General features: G+C 40.5%; 1 protein-coding gene across 5 annotated transcripts in view; it reads right to left on the bottom strand.

Moving 5' to 3' along the window:
* LOC111864059 (E3 ubiquitin-protein ligase TRIP12) overlaps positions 1-21897 on the bottom strand; it is a 91550-nt gene that overhangs the window by 20097 nt on the left and 49556 nt on the right. For all 5 annotated transcript variants that reach the window (XM_023851038.2, XM_033751309.1, XM_033751311.1 and 2 more), the window contains exons 15-27: positions 21524-21665; positions 20640-20820; positions 19741-19888; positions 18629-18889; positions 18162-18309; positions 17772-17896; positions 14396-14580; positions 12343-12537; positions 11380-11571; positions 8278-8472; positions 5987-6178; positions 2956-3161; positions 2382-2509 (exon numbers count right to left, since the gene is read on the bottom strand). In XM_023851038.2, the coding sequence (XP_023706806.1) occupies positions 2382-2509; positions 2956-3161; positions 5987-6178; positions 8278-8472; positions 11380-11571; positions 12343-12537; positions 14396-14580; positions 17772-17896; positions 18162-18309; positions 18629-18889; positions 19741-19888; positions 20640-20820; positions 21524-21665 (2298 nt within the window). The remainder of the gene's footprint in view (positions 1-2381; positions 2510-2955; positions 3162-5986; positions 6179-8277; positions 8473-11379; positions 11572-12342; positions 12538-14395; positions 14581-17771; positions 17897-18161; positions 18310-18628; positions 18890-19740; positions 19889-20639; positions 20821-21523; positions 21666-21897) is intronic.

Raw genomic sequence — 21897 nt, 5'->3', positions numbered from 1 at the left:
TCAATAAGCACGTAAAAGTATACTGGAAGTTCTGAAAATTATGAGATTTGAAACTGTTACTAACACCACAGAGCAGAGTCTTCCTCGAGAAGCTAAATCTTGCACATAATAAATTCCCGAACTTTCATGGAACCTTAAGTTTTATTACTGTGTTCACAGGACCTTCATCCTGAGTCAAACACATCCAGACCAGACCATAGCTCTTTGCATCACCATTCCATGTACACCTGTGTCATCCCCATGATTCCTATTTTTAGGTTTCAAAGCTGAACTATGCATGCATTTCTCATGTCTCCTTTAAAACTGCTTTTAAAACTGCTACTCAGTACATTATTAACACTTTGCGGACCGTGCCCGCATTAATATGTTTTTCGCTTTTAAACGTGGTGGACCGGTCGTGCATTAATATGTTTTTAGAACACGATAAGTTGCAACACACTATACATCGCTCTGGAGCCACCTATATTGCACGTGACCACCTGCAGATGTGTGATAAGACTCTGGAATGTTTACTTAGCAGTCAGTAACTTGACCTCGCTGTTTACTTAACCGACTATAAAGGAAAATGCCTTGCCTTCTTCAAGCTGTGTGTATCAGCCAGTAGCTAGTGGGGAGAATGGATCAAGGACAAATTCTCCTCCGATGACCTAGCTGACCTGCCCCTTGTGAGACGCATAGTAATGGATTAATTGTCATTCAGACAGTGATAGTGATGGGGGCAACAAAGAATTGTGGCCACAGACAGTAAAAGTGACAGTAGCTCCGACGATAATGTGGGTAATAACATTGCGCGTAGTAACACTGCGGGGACAGCAACAAATCTAAAAAGAAATCTAAACCCTGATTCAAAATTGAAATACAAAGCATTTCTGATGAATGTGGCAAAGGCCTGGGCTACAGAACAGATGGTGGCAGCAGAACCAGAGTCACACAAAGACTTAGTACGACCAAGCCCATCAAGTCTCACCCCACACAGGCCTCATGTGAACCCCCCTGGGAGACTCTAGGGTGATATGCAGAAACATACCCTCATGAAAACTGTGAAGAGTGAACATTCCAAGGGGAAGCATCCTTCTAGGCAATGCCATGTTTGCACAGTTCACAAAAAAAGGAGTATGTCTACATTTGCAAGTTCTGTGTAATGCCACTTCACAAAGGGGAATGTTTCCAGAAATGTCACACTCTCAAGCACTTCTAGGAGCATTGGTAAGTGTTCTCCAAAAATTTTAGTTCAAAAAATTAATTAGATTTTATATTAATCTTTAAAGTGAACAGTGCACAAGTTAGGGTAGTACGTTTAAAAATGCCGGTCCCCAGGGTGATTTAAATATTTAAATTGCCAGTGTGCGAAGTGTTAAGAGAAGCATATTTGATTTATGGGCTGTAGAGAAACAATCAACATACATCCTGACTGAGGAACTATGTTCTGGGCCACCTTTACATCTCATTGCTTCTGGACTGGTCGCAAGTGTCAGCACCCTGCTTACCCAGCATACTCACTTCCATTCCCTGATATTGGGAAACTAGAATGTCCACATTTACTTGAATATAAAATGGCTTTGAAAGGTGACCCCTTAAAAGCTTACATCTTCAGAAGGATAAAATTGTCACAATTACATCCAGATTTCTGTTTCAGTAAGGTCTGCATATCAAAGTTACAAAAACATACCCATCTATTGTACAGCTCTGTACTGTCCATGTTTGGGCCCTCAATAAGTTTTCCAAATGGAACTGCCACATTTTAATTGCCCTTTCTCATTTCCTTCAGCACGAGACATTTACTTCAAGCAACACCAAATTTTCATGACACAATGCAATTTTTGGTTTCTCTTGTGCACTTCATGAAGTTCATGTCACAGCTGCAATGTACACCTTTCAATCTGTGACACTGCACAGCCTCTCTCTTCAACGCAGTTTGTACCACAGTATTCTGCCTTCTGCTCTCACACAAAAGTATGTGATCTGTCAACCCACTTCCTTGACCCTGAACTGAAAGGTTCAGCAGCAACACTGTTCACTCTAAAATATTATCTAAACAGTGCTAATGGTAACATGTGAACGTGGCCTCCAGTATGCTACTTTTTACACATGTCAATATAAGATGATTCCTGTTCCTTCAGATACCCAAGTATTATGAAAATATTTATGACTCTATGATATTTTTTACACATAATCGAAGAAAGCCCATGTTAGGAAGGAAACGTTTCTTTTTAAACATCCTACTGAAGACATGTACCACAACAGAGAAAGTGAAATCACATGATGCCTCAAATCAGAAATAGTGTTTGATGAGTTCTTTAATTATAATGAAATGTGTTACCAACAGGAAATAAAATTAGACACAAATTCTTATTGTACAGTACAAGGAGGAAAACATTTACCGTTCCAGAGATCATCTCCTTTACGGCTACGTGAGTTGAGCTTTGTACTGGTGCCCTTGCCTTTGCGACCAGGCGTACAACTGGATCCTGGTTTGCTACTTACACTGCTCTCATCTTCAGGAACTGGTCTGCAACACCGCAAACACAAAGGAATGAAATTACAAGTTTTCAGTTTTAATGCAAGCAATAAGCAAAATCTAGGCATCAGTAAAGTAACAGTTACCAGTATCTCAAATGGTAGGATGGATGAACTGGAAGAGGACCTACCTGGAGAAGCAGTGGAAAAACATGGGAAACATTAGTCCAGATAGTTTGCATCCTGGCTAAAGTTCAAACTGGGCATATCACTACTAGATCCAACTTGTTCAGATACTTACTATAAATGATATGGTCTGAATAAAGAAACAGCTATCCACTAAGTGAGAAATGCATATAGATTGTAGAATTATATTGGTTTCATTTGTGGGATAGTTGAAAATTGTGTGCATTCAGCTGTTCACGCTCAGAAACCACACATTATAACAATGTCAGAGGAAATAAGTTTCTGTTTATTCCACTTGTCAATAACACTTACTTATAGTAGATGGTGTGAGTCTGGACCCAGACACCCGAGTTGCCCAATGGAGCTTCACTGTCAGTATCTGTCTCTGATTGGTCATTCCCAGATGGGCTGAACTGACGAACAGCTTGGTACACAGTCATGTTGTATGGCAAGGACTGATCCCCTATGAGGAACTGCAGCCTGTGGCGAGCTGTGCCCTGGCTTATCACAACAGCAGCCTGACAACATCAAATGTACTGATTTGTTATAAATGTGTATGCAGATTACATTAACTTCACTGCTGAGGTTCAGCATCTTTGTAGCACTTTACTGTGAACATGGCCATCTAATACATCTTGCACCCACACTGAGTCACTGAAATGCAGAGTTTAATGTAAGGCTATGCACAGGCCAGTACATCCAAAATCAGTTGTCTTACTGGTACATAGGTGAGTCAATAAGTTACAAATTGATGTGCGGTACTACATGTTTGAATGAGGCACTTGAGGCTATTGCCACTTGATGGCAGCATTAGTCCAGTGGCAACTGATGACATTCAACAGGAGACAAGTGATGTTTACAAAAGTGAAACAGCAGTTGCAAGATGGCAGCACCTCTGAATGAGTGTACAACCTTTGAGTAGCGCTCCGTTGTGCGATTTTTGTGGGCAAAAGGTATGGAATCAAAGAATATTCATAAAGAAATGCTTCCCATCTACAGTGAGATGTGCCTGTCACATCAAGCTGTTTACAATGGGGTGCAAAAGTTCTCTGAAGGGTGGACATGTATCGAAGACGAACACTGGGTCGGCTGGCCAATGGAGATTGCCACAGAGGCGAATGTGCAACGGGTTGAAGACTTAATTGGAGCAGACAGAAGGGTAACTATAGACACTACGGCCACTGCTATTGGTTGTTCACACGGCATGGCCTACCTCATAATGCATGACAGGTTAGATTTCCACAAAGTCTCTGCACGATGGGTGCTATGCAGCCTGACCCAACATAAAATGCAAAGAAGGATCTGGCATTACAGCATCTCAACTGCTACCACAATGGACATATGATGAGTCTTGGGTTCACCATTACCAGCCCGAGACAAAGCGTGTCACTGCAGTGGAAACATCCTGCGTCGCCTGCCAAAAAAAGTTTAAGGTGACACCATCCTCCAGGAAAGTGATGCTCACAGTCTTCTGGGATCACGAAGGCATACTGCTCACCATATTCCAGCCTCAAGGACAAACCGTAAATGCCGACTCCTACTGTAACATCCTCAGGAAACTTTGTAAGGCCATTCAACGGAATTGACCAGGACTCCTCGCCAAAGGTGCGCTGCTCTTGCATGATAACGTGTCCCCATACTGCCAACAAGACAAATGAGACACTGCAAAATTTCAAGTGGGAAGTCCTCGAGCATCCTTCACATAGCCCCGACCTTGCTCCAAGCGATTTCCATTTTTTCGGCCCTCTTAAACTTCCATCTTTCGGCTGAACATTTTCCCTGACGATGAATCTGTAGAAAGGGAAGTCACTGCCTGGTTCCGACAGCAACCCAAAGAATTTTATGCTGCTGGTTTTCAGGGGGTTGTGAAACAATGGGACAAGTGCCTCAATGTACAGGGAGATTATGTTGAGAAATAAAAGCATTCTTCAAATCAGTACTCTTATTTGTTTAAGGTCTATATCCATTTGTAACTTACTTATTGACTTACCCTCGTACATGGAGCCTTGTTCAGCGGCAATTTCTGTCCGAACAACAGCGAGAAATAATGCTCCCTTAGCCCCTTGAAACATGAAGTTAATATACAGAGTGTAAATAAATATATGCTATAACGCTTTGTGGTAGACAGATGGGTTCAGTCTGATCATATTTTGTTAATACACCCACGTCTGGAAACGCTTTGTTTACACATAGGGCTTCTGAAATGTGAAGAAGGATGCCCTTATCTCTTACTGCTGTGGCTACTAGTGACATTTACCTAAAATTTCTCCAGGAGACCTTACCCAAGCTGCTGGAAGTGGTGCCTGAAAGTGGTGTCGTGAAATGTGGTTCCAGCATGATGTCGCCCCAGCACACTGCGCTAATGTCATCCATGAGTATTTGGATGAAACCCTTGGCAACAGATGGATTGGATGTGGAGGCCCAATAACCTCACCCTCTCGCTCCTCTGACTTGATTTCATTGGATTTCTTTCTCTGGGGGTACATGCAAAGCCTGGTGTATGAGACTCCAGTCGAGACACAACATGATCTTGTGGCAAGAATTGCAGTAGCAGCTGGAACCATCCGGGAAATGCTGGGAATCTTTCAAATGGTTCAGCATAACATAGCCAGGCAGTGCATAACATGCAATGAAGTTGCCGGCCATCATTTTGAGCAACTTTTATAATGTAAAGCAACGATAACATCCCAGAAAACTTATGCATCCTCTAGGAAATTTTTGTGATCCTTAGTGCCAAAAGGAAGCATTTCTGGACATTAACAAAATATGATCAGACTGAATCCATTTGTCTGCCACAGAACATTGTAACATATATTATTTACACTCTGTACACATCATCTAAAATTTCAATTCCTCTAAAATATACATGCCACATCTCCAACGTAAAGTCCAGCACATTAATGCTGTTAAAAAATGGTTCATTATGAGAATGACACAGAACATAAATAAAATGTTTATAAGAATTTTTGGGGGAGCAGCAAATTTGAATGGCGAGACTGAGGAAAATATTCAACAGATATTATGTAACACTAAGACTACTAACCCGGGATCAATAAAATTGAACATTAAACACTGAAAAACCTTAAATCAAGGAACATTACCTGGTGGTTACACTGTATAGAGAAACTGCCTTTACTCAATGTTTACACTGTTTCAAACCTACAAGTTCTAAATAAACCAATTTATATACATTTTGAGGTACCAGCGCAGAATCAGAGAAATATACAGTATTTATTCACATTATCCTGAAGGGGTTTATGTGATATGACACTGATAGGTCCTAGAACAATATGAGGCCAAGCAAACATTCTACTTTGTAATTAAACGTAGCTACTTAACTGACCAGAGTATCGTCAATGTCCTCTTCACTGTTGTCATCATCAGAATCCCCAGAGTCTTTATCCTTGAGCCGGCCGTACCCTCTCACAACCAGGTAGCGCTCAATAGCCTGCACTAGAGCCAGAGGGTCAATTTTCACTGTCCCTCCTTTCCACTGCTTCAGATTTGTGCAGTCCGGATGGCGCTGTAAGTTGCACTGTAATCATTTGTGTACTGTCTTTCAAACTGTCACAGGCAAATGAGAAGACACTGATACAATATGCTCATGTGCAGTGACAGCTTTTCAAAACAAGGTGTTCTGGCAAGAATTGGCTATTTTCCTTTCAGAGGCTTGCAGTGCTGGCAATAATGATGACAGAGATTTATGAAGTATGTCAATGAGATGGGCTCGGGTGGCATCATATGTATACCTAGTGTCATGACAATCAGTTCACACATTCAAGTAATATTTTGGTTATTACCTTAACAATTTGAGAGACTGTGATGTTGGTAGTACTGACAGGAGGGATTTACAAAGTATGCTGTTGAGATGGCTTCAAGTAGCACAATATACATACCAAGTTTCATGCAGACTGGTACAAGAGATGAAGCAATATTAAGGCTTTGGCTCAGCAATCTGAGAGGCTACAACGTTGGTATTTGTGAGATTTGACGGACACGGCTGAGATGGGTTCAGGTGCCATATACTGTGACATGTATACCCACTGCTAGGTAATGGGTCAGTAAATACATTCCTGCAACAAACATGCACGAACAACAGGATGTCTATTGCTAGGGAATGGAGCTGTAAACATGCTCTTTATCAGTAGTAGATGGTGTTTTCTGTGAGGTTCACCATGAGGCTATATAATGATGATCTCATGCAGCTAGAATTAGAATTGGGTCAAGTTCTGGAGATGACAGTGAAAGGTGATTGAAAAGAAATGACAAGAAAGGAATTACACTGTGCCAAGAAGACTTCATGTGTGAGTTAAGTGACAATAACACTGTGATAAATCTGTTGTTAGGATATGGCTAGTGAAGATTGAGAATGCAAGTGTGTAATGGTTAACTTCACACATAAAATAATTCCTTCAGCCCACCATAACAGACCGTCTACCGATCACATGATCTGCACGTGCCACATACGCAGCACAATGGAACAATGTGTGCGCTACTCTGAGAAAGGACAGAAATACTGTATAGCATTCTCACTGAATTGAGTATACCCATGAAACTGGGTTGGATACATAGTATTAATTCAGGTCTGACCAAATTTCAACTAACAAAATTTTATACTAGCAAAGTAATTTATGTGTTTTCTGTCACCAGTTGTGTATTCCTTAAGAATCACCTGATGATGGCCTATCTGGGCAGAAAGATGTTGCAGGCTGATTAATAAAAACATTAATTTTTGTGTTACAGAACACTTCCATTTTTTTCTTAAATTCATCATTTCTCTACCTCACCTACCAGCTTCTAATAGTAACAGTTCAGGAATGAACTGCAGCAGTTCTCTAACTCGTTCGTTCACTCACCAACCAACCTACTCCACTACACTGACTGGACTAACTCCCAGGCTGATGGCCATCTCACACCAATCTCCTACTCTTTTCACTGCCATCTTAAGATTCTCTTCTAATGGCAGCTGGGATTCATTGTTTAGCCTCAGTATGGATTGAACAGAGAACACCACCCCCAAAAGACAATTCCACTGTTGTCTTTTGTTGCCATTGCCTAGCAACTGCTGTTGTATGGCTCCTTATTTCATGGATGTTACCTAGCAATGCGTTTGCATGCCACAGTACTTTATCCCTGCTATTGACCTTCATTTCAGGATACACTGTGAGGACAGTACAACCACTGCATCCCCTAACAAATGCCTGTAAGTACTCCAGTTTTTGTACAATGTTTAAGGAATACTTACATGTCTGTGTGTTCAATTTTCCAGTTTCTATGTTAAAAACCAAGGAAGTTATTATTTCTTATTAACTTTACTTAAAACCTTCTGGCACAGGGGGGCATTAACACTGGAAATGCCTCTGGATAGAACAAGTAGCTTTAATTGTGAGACTCGTAAGCAACAAAACAATACGAAGTAACTCAAGTCATGCCTGTACCATTCAGTCATTCATTGTAACTGTAAATTTTTTCCTGTCTGCATAGCCAACTTTCATGTCTAGGCGTTTACATGAAAGTGTGAACTGGCTGTGCCAGAACCACTTGCAGCAAATTATGAAGCTGGAAACTATAACCTGTGAAACAAAATTGTTTTTCCCCCAATAACTGTACTTATCACAGAAAAATAAGATGTACCTTGAGTTGATGAGTGTTGAAAAATTTAAGGGCACTGGTTCCACTGCCTCTCCCTGTGCCAGTTCCTGCTGGCAGGTCATGAACTTTCACAGGGAATTGTTCTAACTGCGAAACACAACCACTCAGCTTGGCAACAAGAGCGGACATGGATGCAGGATTCCAACCTGGAGGCCGACCACAGAAATCTAGGTCCAACTGCAAACAAATTACACATTGGTCAGTTACAAGGAATTCATAAAGACGTGCACACAGGATCCCACCCTTGAGGCTCGTCAAAAAAGCCAAGCACAAACATACTGTACACTTGAGAGTTAAGGTAGTTTCTTGGGGTGGGGTGTGACTTAAGTCCACTCAGCATGTAGGCCACTATTTGGACTGTTACGCCAGCCCTGAATGATAGACGATGAGTGTGGAGCAGTCAATGGAATGACAATTGGCAGGAGAAACTTAAGTACTTGGAGGAAACCTGATCCAGTTCCATGTTGTCCAACACAAATCCCTCATGACCTGACCTGGGCTGAAGCTCTGGGAAGCTGGTGATTATTCACCTGAGCTATGCATGCCTTGAGAGTTAAGGTTTCCATGCCCATGATGATTCAGATTGTGTTCAGAGGGTCACATCTCCCAGAAGACCACAGTCTGAATTAGACACCTGTCAGTCATGCAGCAATTTCAAAACATTTTGCCACAGACATCAGGGACAACTGAAAACAAGTAACACAGCAAAACCTCGATATTATGAGATTTTATAACGTAGAAACAAAAACCTCATCTAATGGAGACTCATAAAGGCCAGTTCATTTCCTAATGTGCAACTTTCCTCATAGGCTTATGAGATCGACCAAAAACTGTCCAGCGATTGATGCATTGGACATGCCTGATCTATAGAATTCAAACTCTTTCACCCTGAAAGATGCCGACTGCTACATATAGTGATCACACAATTTGCTAGTTGCTAATTACAGTGACCATACAATCTGCTCATTGATAATTACACTGGCTACAGAATCTGCCCGTTGCTAACAGTGAGCTGGAGGTCTGGAAACCACTCTGAGCATGAATTACAACTGCACTTTACTATATTAAGACTTCATCATGACAGCCATGATAATATGTGGAAAGAGGACACAGTCCACAACTGGCATTCGACTACCAACTGATGAGGTGATGGGACTTGGATCAAAATGACAATGGAGAAACCAACATCTTGGGATTCATTGCAACAGGCTTTGATAACCTGTTCCTACAATACTTTATTGTAGTTCACACACATCAGCCACCAGTGTGTGCAAATCCAAGGACATCCAGCAAACATAACCATTGCAACAATGACACCAAGGACAAACCACAAGTAGAAAGAATATACACACTATACAGCACTTCTTAAATTATGTTAACAAGAATCCAAGCTGATTTTTAGAAAAAGCACACTTTTAGATTTACACATCCTGTGTCCCACACAATACTGACTGCAGGGTGGCACTGCATAGGAATCATGAGACATACCTGGCAAGAGCCCAATGGTGGAGGAATACATCAAAAGTATATAGAAAAATGTGGACCAAGGGGTACTGCAGCCAACAAGCTATGAAACTGCTGCATTTACAACACTATATTATACACATATACCTAGTGCTAATCCTCCTGTGTTCAAGATGGCGATATGAAACAAGAGTTCTCTGTGCCAACATTTACTCTTTCATTGCAAGCTTCCCTCCTCATTTAGTGAATCATAGGTCACCACATACTAGCATAAAGTGGTGCTTGAAGGTGAAACATGCGGTAGCATAGATGGTTGAGGCACAATGCTACAATGCAAGGTGGTAGGTTGCAGGTTTGATTCCTGATGAGGTCACTGGATTTTTCAATTGATGTAGTCCTGCCAGTCACACTATGGCCCTGGGGTTGACTCTGCCTCTGACTGAAATGAGTACCATGAACTTCCTGGAGGTAAAGGGTGGCCGGCACCATCTGTGAGTCAACTGTCTAGAAAATGTGGAAGCCTCAATGTCTCACAACACTATGGGCCTCCACAGCATGTTGCATGGATACCTTAACGTTTTTCTTTTACTTGAAGATTCAGAGAAAGGATTTTTAAACAAAGATTCATTTTAGTGTCCAAATCTTACTACATACTGTCCTATGATCCTGCCATTACTGGAAGCAAGTGTGAAAGTTCCTTCACAATACTGTGGTCTGAATTGTCCTGAATGTCAAAAATATTATTAAACCCCATTTGTTTTGGATTTGTTTCAACATTATCTTCAGAAACAAAAATAACATGCAGGCAGCAAGTTCCAGAGAGTAAGGGGGGATGGGAACTGCTATTCTGTTCTACACCATGACCCATCAGATGGGGCAGTGTCAGTAGGCCCATTTCACAAGGGACAGTTTCCTGTAGCTTGCGTATAATACTTCGGATTGATAATTTTGCAACAGGATGGATGAGACTGTGATGCATTCTTTTATGTTTTCACTGTCCACACAGACAAGGTTGATTCACTTGTAATGGCTACTGACAAGAAGAAATATGGACTAGGACTATACTGAAGATGCTCCTGAAGATTATGTCGCAGAGCTGACTGTTCATTTGTTTATCCACTGGCAGTTGAGGACAGAGCACATAATTCATTTCTGACAAACATCTTCCTATGTCTCAATCTTGACAACTACCTATATGTGTGTCATTCTGATACTGCATCTTCTTCTAGTATGTCACACACATTCTATACTTGACAGTTCTGGTAGCCAGTAATAGTTCTTTCCTTGAGGGACAGACTATGGTTCAGTGTGTCTTGTATTGAAGACTACCGCCATTTCACTGACAAATGTTATAGCAATGTTCAGTTGGCCCAAGAATTGGATAATTGAAAATGTAAGTATACATTTGGGGGGTTTTAACTTTATGCCCTTGATGCACGGACTTTTTGGGTAAAACAATTCACTTAGCGGCTCTGCAAACATTTAAAAATCCTTGACGATCTGGCTGCAGAAATTTTTCTAAATGCAATGGCTGGAAAGGGTTAATCAGGTTTTACTGTTCACTTTACTAGCTAGATGGTAGAGCTGTTTTTCCATATATGTTAACAGAATAAAACTTACAGGGCATCCAGTAAACACATGAAGAAATGTACGAAGTCGCTGATCCCGAGGGCCCATGACTGCACTATCAGGTTGTGTGACATACTGAAGAATGGCCCGAATTAGCCCACTGTGGTTAACTTCAAATGGTGAAATATCCGACTCCATTACTATACTTCGCAGCTCTTCCAGGGCAACCAGACTTTCATTCGGCTAAAACAGAGAATGGTGCATCAGTCATACAATTAGCGCTGAACACAATGTGAGGAATAGTGGCATCCCACTACTGTTTCATGGGCCACTTTTGCATATCATAGCAATTATATGAGAGTCATCACTTCACTCTAATGGGGAGAGAGGGAGGTGTTTACACAAATATTCGTAGAATATTACAAACCATATATAGGCCAGACCAAACATTCAGTGACTGTAACACATAAGGGGCATACAGGCAGAACCAGAAACAATAAAAGACTCAATATAAGCTACCCACATATTAAACAATACAAAGTTAGAGCAAAAGGAAATGAAGATATCAGACTGCATAAGAAAAAGTCAGATCATGAATACACACAACAGCTATTGTATTTATAATCCTTTAAATTGGGTAGTCAGTCTCAATGATGAATGAGCAAAGCCTCTTTGTTCATAATTTCACTACACACACACACACACACACACTTTTTGCAGAATTTATTCTGCTGTAGTGACAATCAACCCAGACATGTTTTGTCATATCTCAGATGAAACTGAATAACTGTTTGGACATCTGCAGAAATACAAATAGTGTTCAGGTAACAATTTCTTAAGGTTGTAAGAAAACTCTGTTTCTGCTGTTATTGAAAATAAAAATACTTTGGTTTGTTTTACATGTCATGCACCACTAACTGTGAAACTGTGGACATCCTTTTCACTGGCCCTGTATACGGGACCTCTAACACGAGGAATCCACAACTAAATTAGCCTTACATTAGCATTGCCTACCTGTGCCTGAAGCTTGTGTATAGCCTGAGTGAGTCTGGACAGCACATTCATGGCAGGATGAGGTGGGCCATTGTTCTCTGTCACAGAGTAGGTATCTACAAAATGAGAAGCTTGTTCACGAACCCAATTTCGAGCCTTTTCTTTGTTGCCAGCTGTCAGGTTTGGATTGCTTGAAGACTTAGACATGGAAGACTCCTTCAAAGAAATATCAGAGTACATCTGAGAAAATGAAAATTAAAAACACAGAAATGGTAATGAGGAATTTCAAGCCACTGCAATAACTCCCACAACACAGAAATATAGTGAGACTGACAGAAGAAGAGCATGCAACATCACTGCTACTACTGCACAGCTGAGGTCTCTTCTGGTTGAACAGATTTCATTCCAATTTAAGATCAGGAGCCCTTAGTGAAACTTGCTGATCAAGTTCAATATTCATTGTACAAATCCTATGATTGGGTAGACTTGAAAGGATTCTGACGATGGTGTATACTTTACTTCTTTTGGACTTCATCCATCGTCTGGTATGTAAAAGACAAAAGACCACGCTGTCTCGAAGACTGGATCTGTCTCCGAAATGTCGTGGTCTTTTGTCTTTTACATACCAGATGATGGATGAAGTCCAAAATAAACCAAAAGAAGTACCCTATGTTTGGAGTTTGAAAAATCTGCATGTTTATTTATGGATTTTATGAAATCTAATATTGAAATTCTGGATAAAAGCGAAACTGAAACTGCACTCTTGGTTAATCACTGCCACCACTCTACTCAAAGTAATGTTTTTAAGAATATCTCACTTAACACCTACTAGATAAAAATGTTTAAAGCAAAATTTTTACCATTTAATGACAAATATTTTGTTATACACATTTTTCAACAGTATGTTACATAAGCTGCAAAAAAAAAAAACAACCTAAATTAAATCATATTATTTCTACGAAAATAACTGAGTTGGGCACCACTCATGAATTAAAACGTAATCCACCAATCCTCTATATGGAGAAACCTTGCCATGAACCAAGTAACATCCAGCATGCTCATGTACATGCAAACAACACTGTCAAAGGACATCAGTATATGTATCCCCGAATTTAATCTGCTCTTACTCTGAGATCGGAGGGTTTCATGATGTGACTATGATGATTACAGTTTTCTGCGATGTGATGCCATGTAGTCCGGTTAGATATTTACCAAAGTTTTGTAGGATCCTGTTGTCTAAATCTGCTGGCTAATGGTCCTGATTTCTTTGTATGAATTTTGATTTGTTACTGCCATAGTGGGTGTGAGTATCAAGCTTGCATGCACCCTGCCTCTGTAACCAAGCCCCCCTGATCTCATCATGCACTTCATCCCTAAGAATGGAGACAACGTATCCCTCTCAAATGACATTATCCACCTACAAGACCTCAGTCTGTGATATATGTTTCAGAGTCGTACATGTAACAAGGCTGTAGGTGGCTATTATGGCTCAGCAATGTAAAAGTTAACACTGGAAGTATGAATTCATGGCTCAAGACATTCTATCATACAAAAACCTCTCGTGGACTGCTAAAGCTCCTGTACCTGTCATCTTAGACATTAACGTACCAGTATAGTGGAAACTGCAATTTTTGGATCAACTAGGTCAAAATGTACAGACCCCATGAATGTAATTTTCCAAACTCTCTGTCACAAAGAAAATTATACAATGTTCTCTTCACCAAATGTCATAAGGGTGAACAAAATAGGATAACTCAAGGGTATCTATCATGTATGAGGGAGAAGACAAATTTCAGTCACGAAATCTGAAGTGAATAAACTGTCTGAGAAACAAAGGCACAGATGAGAGAACAATATTGAAAAGTATCACGAAGAAAGTGTGTGAGGGTGAGGTCTGGAAGCCTCCCTCAAGGAATGATATTGAACCTTTAGATTTCATGAAGGTGATAATCTGTTGACAAGCTGTGAAGCAGTCAGCTTCTCTCAAGGATGCTGCTCCATAGACTTAGACCCTGGTTTCTGGTCACCCAAGGACACGACGAATTTGGCTCATCAACCAGCACCTACAATTTACCTTGTGGAAAGGTCTGTCAGTCAGACCTGAACCACTGCTATTCAGGTTTCGTCCCCAGCGCGCAGGGTTCAGGCTGGCCAAGAAGCTAGTTGTTTTTGACGTGGCACCAGCAAACCGAGACCTTGCCGAGCTGGCTCCACTACCTCCTGTTGGTGTTGATCGTCCAGAACTGCCCAATGATGTAGCTGAAAGCACCAGCAATGGTCCATGAAGTCAACACTCAATTCCATGCAATGACAGGTTCTACTTCACTGCCTGATGGACGCATTTCACCTTCCCATGGCTGATCAAACTCTTTCTCAGGATATCCAAGAAAACTCCAGCTCCACTCTCTTCTACGCAATTTCATGTTTTTCTAATTTCATTTATCCTCCACTTCCAACTCTCCCATCCCCCATGCCTGCACCATCCACACAGGTCCCCTCACTAAACACAACACACATTCATTCCCCCAACAGGGAAAAAAAAAATCAGACCATTGAAGGTGTACGTTTATATCTCACTTCCCACTGAGTGTCACTCAGTGACTCAAACAAAGCAGTTCACGCTGACCTGCATAGTCACTTTGCCTTAAGGATGCAGAGTACGGATCCTGAAAACAATCGCAATATAGACTACATACACAGCACCCACACCTTGTACAAAATTCCATAACATCAAAGCATATGTAATTAACATAATGGAACACAATACAACCTCCATATAAAATAATTTGTAAAAATTTATGAAAAAGCTCACTCTACTTTGCTCGCATCTGAACTGGATGAAGATGATTCCGCACTTATCACAACATGGCATTAAGATTTAAGAGAGTCAGTCTGGGTACAGCAGTATTCAGTCTTCTGATGCATTTGCAATGACAAGTAGCAAGAACGCTAGCATTATTTGTACTATGTCTGTGCATGTGTAACAACTGAATGCCTTTTCACTATATCTTCTCATATCAAGGAGATTCACTGCAATTTGTTTACACATTCCAACAATGGTTACAACTGCACAACCATAACAGGCACATTACATTTCTCTGCACATCCCCACTTTAAGTAACTAGCTTAATTACTTAACATGGTGAAACATGAAAAACATTTTATGTCTAATACACTTTGCTGCAAGTGTTACAATTTTGAGATAATTATACATATCGGACTGAATGCCCTCAGAACTGTTATACTAAGCATACACTTCCAGCGTTGGGGGAGTTTTTTAACACATTCCAGTACTGCTTAAAATCAAGTAACAATAATGAAGACCTACATGCATTTCTGTACACATCTCCCAACTAACTCACTGCACATTTATTGGAGCAGAGACGGTGCACAGAGAACTGAACTACACATTTTTTGATCAATTCCTAGGAAGCCTTTGAGGTTTTGAGATAATTAAAAATAACAGTGGGAAAGTGCCAGAATTGTTACACAACAAACAAATTCTGTGCACTGATGGGAGACAAGGAAATCTTAATTCTTCTGTTACAATTCTACCACATGCAACATATGTTTCCCACGCTGCACTTCTCCTGAGGGCCATCTGATGGATGGTAAGAGCAATGCTGTCCACCTGTAACTATGCCACCAGAACAATCTTAATCTTTAACTGTGCTGTGAAATGGCAATTAATTCATGTAACGGCCAATCTACAACAAGACCACTGGAGGAGCACAGATTCCAATCTTCATTCTCAGCATTGCTCAGCTGTTTCTGCCATTGGTCTCCCATCACAAAGATCGGCTGATCATGTTTTGTCTTGTTCTTCACAATGGTGAACAATGACAATGAAGTCAGTCCATGCTGTCTTCCTATTTTGCTTCCTGATGAGCAACTATGTGGCTTCAGAGACATGTATTACTTCAAGTATAACCAAGACAGTGTGCTGAAGAGAAGTTCACATGATATGTGACATTTATCAATGCCTAATGTGTGGGGTAGAGACCTGACCCTGAAGCTGTCAAGTCATGCTGAATACATAAAAATATCATCTCCTACTGCAACCATAAAACAAAATTTTAAGAGACAGTACATGTTTTCCAGTCACATACGATGGGGTACCCAAAAGAAACCGAACTAATTTTTTTGTGGGCAGAGCTTTTGTAGTACCACGTTTTACCGCTATGAGCGCATAGAGCTAACATTCCTGAGTCGATAAGCCGACTACCATTACTTCAGAAGGTAAGGACTAGTTTCGGCAGAGTTTATAGTGACAACTGTTTTGTGTGATCATCGTTTTTGCAATGTCTGATTTTCGTGAACAGGGTACAGTGGTGAAATTCTGCTTTTTGCTCAGGAAAAGTGGAACACAAACTCCTGAAATGTTAAAAACGGCGTACAAGGACGATGTTATGGGGAAAACTCAAGTGTTCGAGTGGTTTTCCCATTTCAAAAATGGTGAAATGTCAATTGATGACAAACCTCGTTCTGGTCGTCCTTCCGTGGTCCGAACACATGAAAATGTTGAACAAATTCGTGAAATCATCAAGGAAGATCGACGACGGACCATTGAAGAAATTGTGGAGCTGTCGGGAGTGACTTGGAGCTCAGTGGCCAGATCTGTGGCAGTCGGGTGACTGGTTTTTCCATCATGACAATGCCCCTGCTCAGACAGCCCTGTCTGTACAATTCTTGACCAAAAATGGTATGACCCCTGTTCCTCACCCTCCATACTCACCCGACCTTGCCCCGTGTGACTTTTTTTGTTTCTTCGAATGAAAAGAGACATGAAAGGAAAAAACGACGGAGGCGCTGTCAAGCATCTCAAAAGATGAATTTAGACAATGTTTTGAAAAATGGAATAAAAGACTAGACAAGTGTATTAGTGTAAGTGGAGAGTACTTTGAAGGGGATTGAAGGTTTGTGCTTTAAATTTGAATAAATAAGTTTAAAAAAAAAATAAGTTCGGTTTCTTTTGGGTACCACCTCGTACTAGGATGGTTCCCTGCCTGCATACTATGCACCACTGCCTCCAAGTCAAGAAAATTCTCTGTCCAGACATGGTACTCCACTTCTGGAAAGCAGCCTCTCTTCTTCTCTCGGACACAAGCGAGACACCAAGAGGGTGGGTTAACGGTACGTTAATAACCACTAATTGTGAACTGTCTGGGAAGAAAAACTGCAAAGTATAATTAGAGGAAAAAGTTGCAACTCGATACGAATCATTCATAACCATGGAAGTGCCAGAAGAATTCCTCACTTTATATGACTTCCACATGAGTATCCAAGAATCTGATAGTGCCAAAGAGTTTCAGTGCTGTAATTATGTTCTTGTTCTAAGTCACATTTCTTTCTACAGGTTACATTAGTCTGACGATTGCAACATGCCCCTTCTAATGATATATCCCCTGGCAATTCCAAAGATCCTCATTTCTTCTGACACAATAAACTACCTTTGGAGAAGAGGTCTTGCATCACTGATGATGACAGATTGTTATCAGAGTCTTGCCTGGTCTTGCGATTTGAAGTAACAGCTCTCTTTGGGGTGCGCTTCCGTTTCAACACATCAGTTAAACGTCTATAACAATGAAACAAATAAATCATGGTTGTATTCTACACCATAATTACAAAAGCATATAAAATTCATAAAACTAGTCCACGACTTCATGGCCAAGAGCATTTCTGGCATATTTTCAAGGTTCACTCCATCTATACAATCACCAGGAGTCTTATGCAGTGCAAAGTTTATTTACACAACCCACCCTCACAGTCTTAGGCACAACCTAAAAATTGGGAGATGAGGACTGAAATAATATGTAATTTTTTTAACAATGAACACTCACAGTTGCGATGGGCTAGGTGACCGGGTGTCTTCTACAATTCCCATGTCTGGCTGCTGGGTGAATCGCCTGGGTTCAGGGCTGGCAGGAGCAAGGCTTGGAGTTGGCATACTTGTGAACACCAGTCCACTACTACTCCCAAGATTTGATGCTGGTGGAAACAGACATACTGAGTCTTATTTTATAACATCAGTAACATGTCACAGCATACACTGTCAATTAGAGACCTATTTGCAATAGGAGCTTTTAACATATTTTGATGCAAAAATTTACATATGCTCTAAAACTATCAATACAACAAATGGCTCTGAAAGGGCCTCTCCCAACTGACTCAAAACTGATGTTACATGGATCATGCTTCATTAGTTATTTAAAATACAAATTATCTCATGAAGATACCACTGGTAATACAAACGGAGAACATCAATGAAGAGAATATGTATGACAGAAGCTATGTGCAGTGCATCTACCTAACATGATGCTGCCATTTGGACTGGTGTTACGTGACACAACTCCCACTTGGCCAGCGCTGCTCACAGATGAAGACGATCCAGCAGTTACACCACCAGAGTTCACTACAGAGAGGCTGAAGGCTGATGATGGGCCTGGTTGTGGCTGCGAACAGTTCACCTCCTGCTGCTTCATCGATACGCTGGAATCGCTGCTCTTTGGTGGAGATATGCCCAAAGGAACATCTGGGTCAGCCAACTTCTTGATTTGGTGCATTACCCCTAAGGAGAATGAAGCATTCCTCTGTTTCTTTCTCCATACAAAAAGTAAAATTACTAGTACATAATTTCATAACTCCACTTCAGGTCAGAAAATTAGCACCTACAATAAGATTGAAAAGCAGCACTATGTACTGCATTGTATGCAAAGAGTCTTCACACTATGACAATCTGACAAACAATATAGACAACCTGAATGCTCCCACATGTTTCAAACAGCTCTGATGAAGATTTTAACAATATTAAGTACAAATCTGGTTAGTATGGTCATGTCAGTTACTGTGGTCCACTACAATTACTACTGGCCACCAGGTTTTGGAAGTGGTGCTTGTGTTCCTCCCCCTGCATCTGCCATCTTGACAACAGTGGTTGCCAGAAATTATTGAGCTTCGGGCACTCTCAAATGCCGTAATGATCATATCAAAATTCATTAAATCTGTCCAGCAGTCAAGTTCAAATGGGCACATGGACAGACAAACAGGATCTCTGCCAGCTTCATACAGAACTGCAGCATAAAATATTATTTGATGCGAACCTGGTTCCTAATGTTATTATAAGTAATGAGAAGAATGAGCTTGCGGTTGCCTTCAATTGTGTAACATTCATGTCAAATTCCATCCAAGTTAAAACAAGTGAATGCAGATGAACAGACACGATTCCTACAGTTCCACATAAAATTGCAAGATATGTTCTTCAAAGTTTTGTCAGTGACGTTATGGATCCAGATTACACACGGTTCAATATGTCACTCTCCTCCACAGTGCATATCCTCTAAGACTACTACACATTACAGCATTAATACCTGCAAAATTTCAGGAGGCAGACCAGGAACAGATGCTAACATGGTAACTAACCTTCTCTACGAAAGTGTACTCCAAACACTTCCGGCAGCTTCTGCATAAGAATTTCTGCCATCTGTAGAGCACCAACAACAATGCGAAGGTCCTGAGATGCCATCATTCCTGCAATGTGACTGGATACCACCTGATTCTTCAGTACCTCCTGTAGGACAATTCAATGTGTCTTACACTCAAATATGCAAGATACTCTCACAGCAGTGAATGCAATTACTGTATTTAATGACACAATTTACACATCTCTACATCAAAACAGGGAACAAACTTGTATTAGTAAGACAGTTAACAAATCATTAAAAATGTTGCAAAGTAAAAATACCTTAGAACAACACTAAAAAATCAAAACTACTCATGAAGAAACAGAGAAGAGAATAAATCTGGAGAATTACTGCCACTGCATATTCAGACTCTTTTCTTTACATGTCTCCCATCTAAAAGCAAAGACAACAATATAAGATTACTATGGTTTTACCTACTGCTCTGCATATTTATGAAACTTCCTTCTATGATGAGTGCAAATGAATTGTGTTTGAAAGAAAAAAAAAGGGTAATACTTGGACTGAAGAGGCAAGAAATATCAAGAGAAAACTTCACTACAAAGGTATCATCCAAATTGTGGACGACAATAGAAGAAGGCATGTAGGATTTGTGTGAGAGACAATAAATTTATACAAAATCTCAGCTGGAAAAGATGAAGCGAAAAACCTCTTATGAGAATAGACACAGATGGGATGATATTAAAAATGGGTCTTATAAGGAACTGGTTGTGAGTGTTGGAATGAATTCATCTGGTTCTTGTGGTAATGGACCTTCTGGTTCAATAAAAGATGAGACAACAGACTAACTGAACAACCATTAGCTTCTCATGATGGGGTCTTCTAAGTTCAATTAGATACCTTGAGCAGATCTGCTGAAGCATAATATACCATCCGCAAGAGGGCACGCAGGCATTTGCAGCGCACAGCTGGTCCGGCTGATGAACTGTACACTTCATAGAGCACACTGAACAGTGACCGAATAAACGAGGCAGCTAGACCTCTTTCCTCTCGCAGACAAGTCACTCGGGCATCTCGGGCGCTGAAAATGAGGATACACAAATGAACAATACATTCTGGATGCATACACAGTATCATTTTCTGTTTATTCGCTTATATTTATCCAAATTCAATGGCCCTTAAAACAAAAAAAAAAAAAAGAGTTATCTTCAAAGTGTGCATCCTGTTGTGTGTTTCAAACATATATACATAATTAGTTATGTTAAACTGTCACTACAACAAATGTATAATTTAATGTTTACAATTAAACCTTTTATTTTGCTATATGCTTCGGTCACATAGGACCACCATCAGAAAGTTAATATAGAATACACCTAGTCATTGAATTACTAATATGGATCCATACTAGTGCATGTTGTATTATATAACAGAAATTTTGCCTCAAGTTAGTAATAAGTATGATTAATTCCATTTTACTGCATAACATTCCTAGAATATCCCAAACAGCCTGGCCACCCAACACTCTGAAAACAGCTGGAATAACATATGAACGTGTTTGTGATGGGCAGTATGTCAGTGGCACTTTTGACAAACTATCACAATGTTTCAGTAACCTGTCCTTATTTACAATCAGTATTCCAAGAGTCAAGAAGAAAGGACGAATGTAGTCAGATGTTTTAAAAGGTTGAAAATCAAAGTTTCATGTATCCTGTCATAATAAAGCACAGTAGAAAAGTCAACCGAAAGTGAGGAACATGCAGTAATAACAGTGACACATAACTTACCCATTGCCAGCAGCTCGACCACTGCCATTACTACTACAGCTTAGGTTGCTTTCTGAATTTGAACTCAGAGACCCAGCAGGCATCAGAACTGAGGACCGTGTGCTGGTTGTTGCCACTGTTACCCCCACACTGAACGTGGAACCTGCAGCAAATGGAATACATGATCGGTAAAGTCTTCTTCTTCTGTATACACTTAAGGTGCATACACTCAAAAACAATGCATCAATTACCAAGTCCATTTCCTAAATTCCAAGACATCAAACATTCACCCTGGAATCTAATGGCAACATGCCTGCAAATAATTAACTAATAAACTATATGGAGCAGGCGGTAGCGTAGTTGGTTGCGGCACTATGCTACAAATCAAATCCAGT

Source organism: Cryptotermes secundus, unplaced genomic scaffold (assembly GCF_002891405.2).
Source record: "Cryptotermes secundus unplaced genomic scaffold, Csec_1.0 scaffold669, whole genome shotgun sequence".
NCBI classification, from domain to species: domain Eukaryota; kingdom Metazoa; phylum Arthropoda; class Insecta; order Blattodea; family Kalotermitidae; genus Cryptotermes; species Cryptotermes secundus.
Note: the sequence above shows the minus strand (reverse complement) of the source record. Positions and strands in the feature narration are given on the sequence as shown.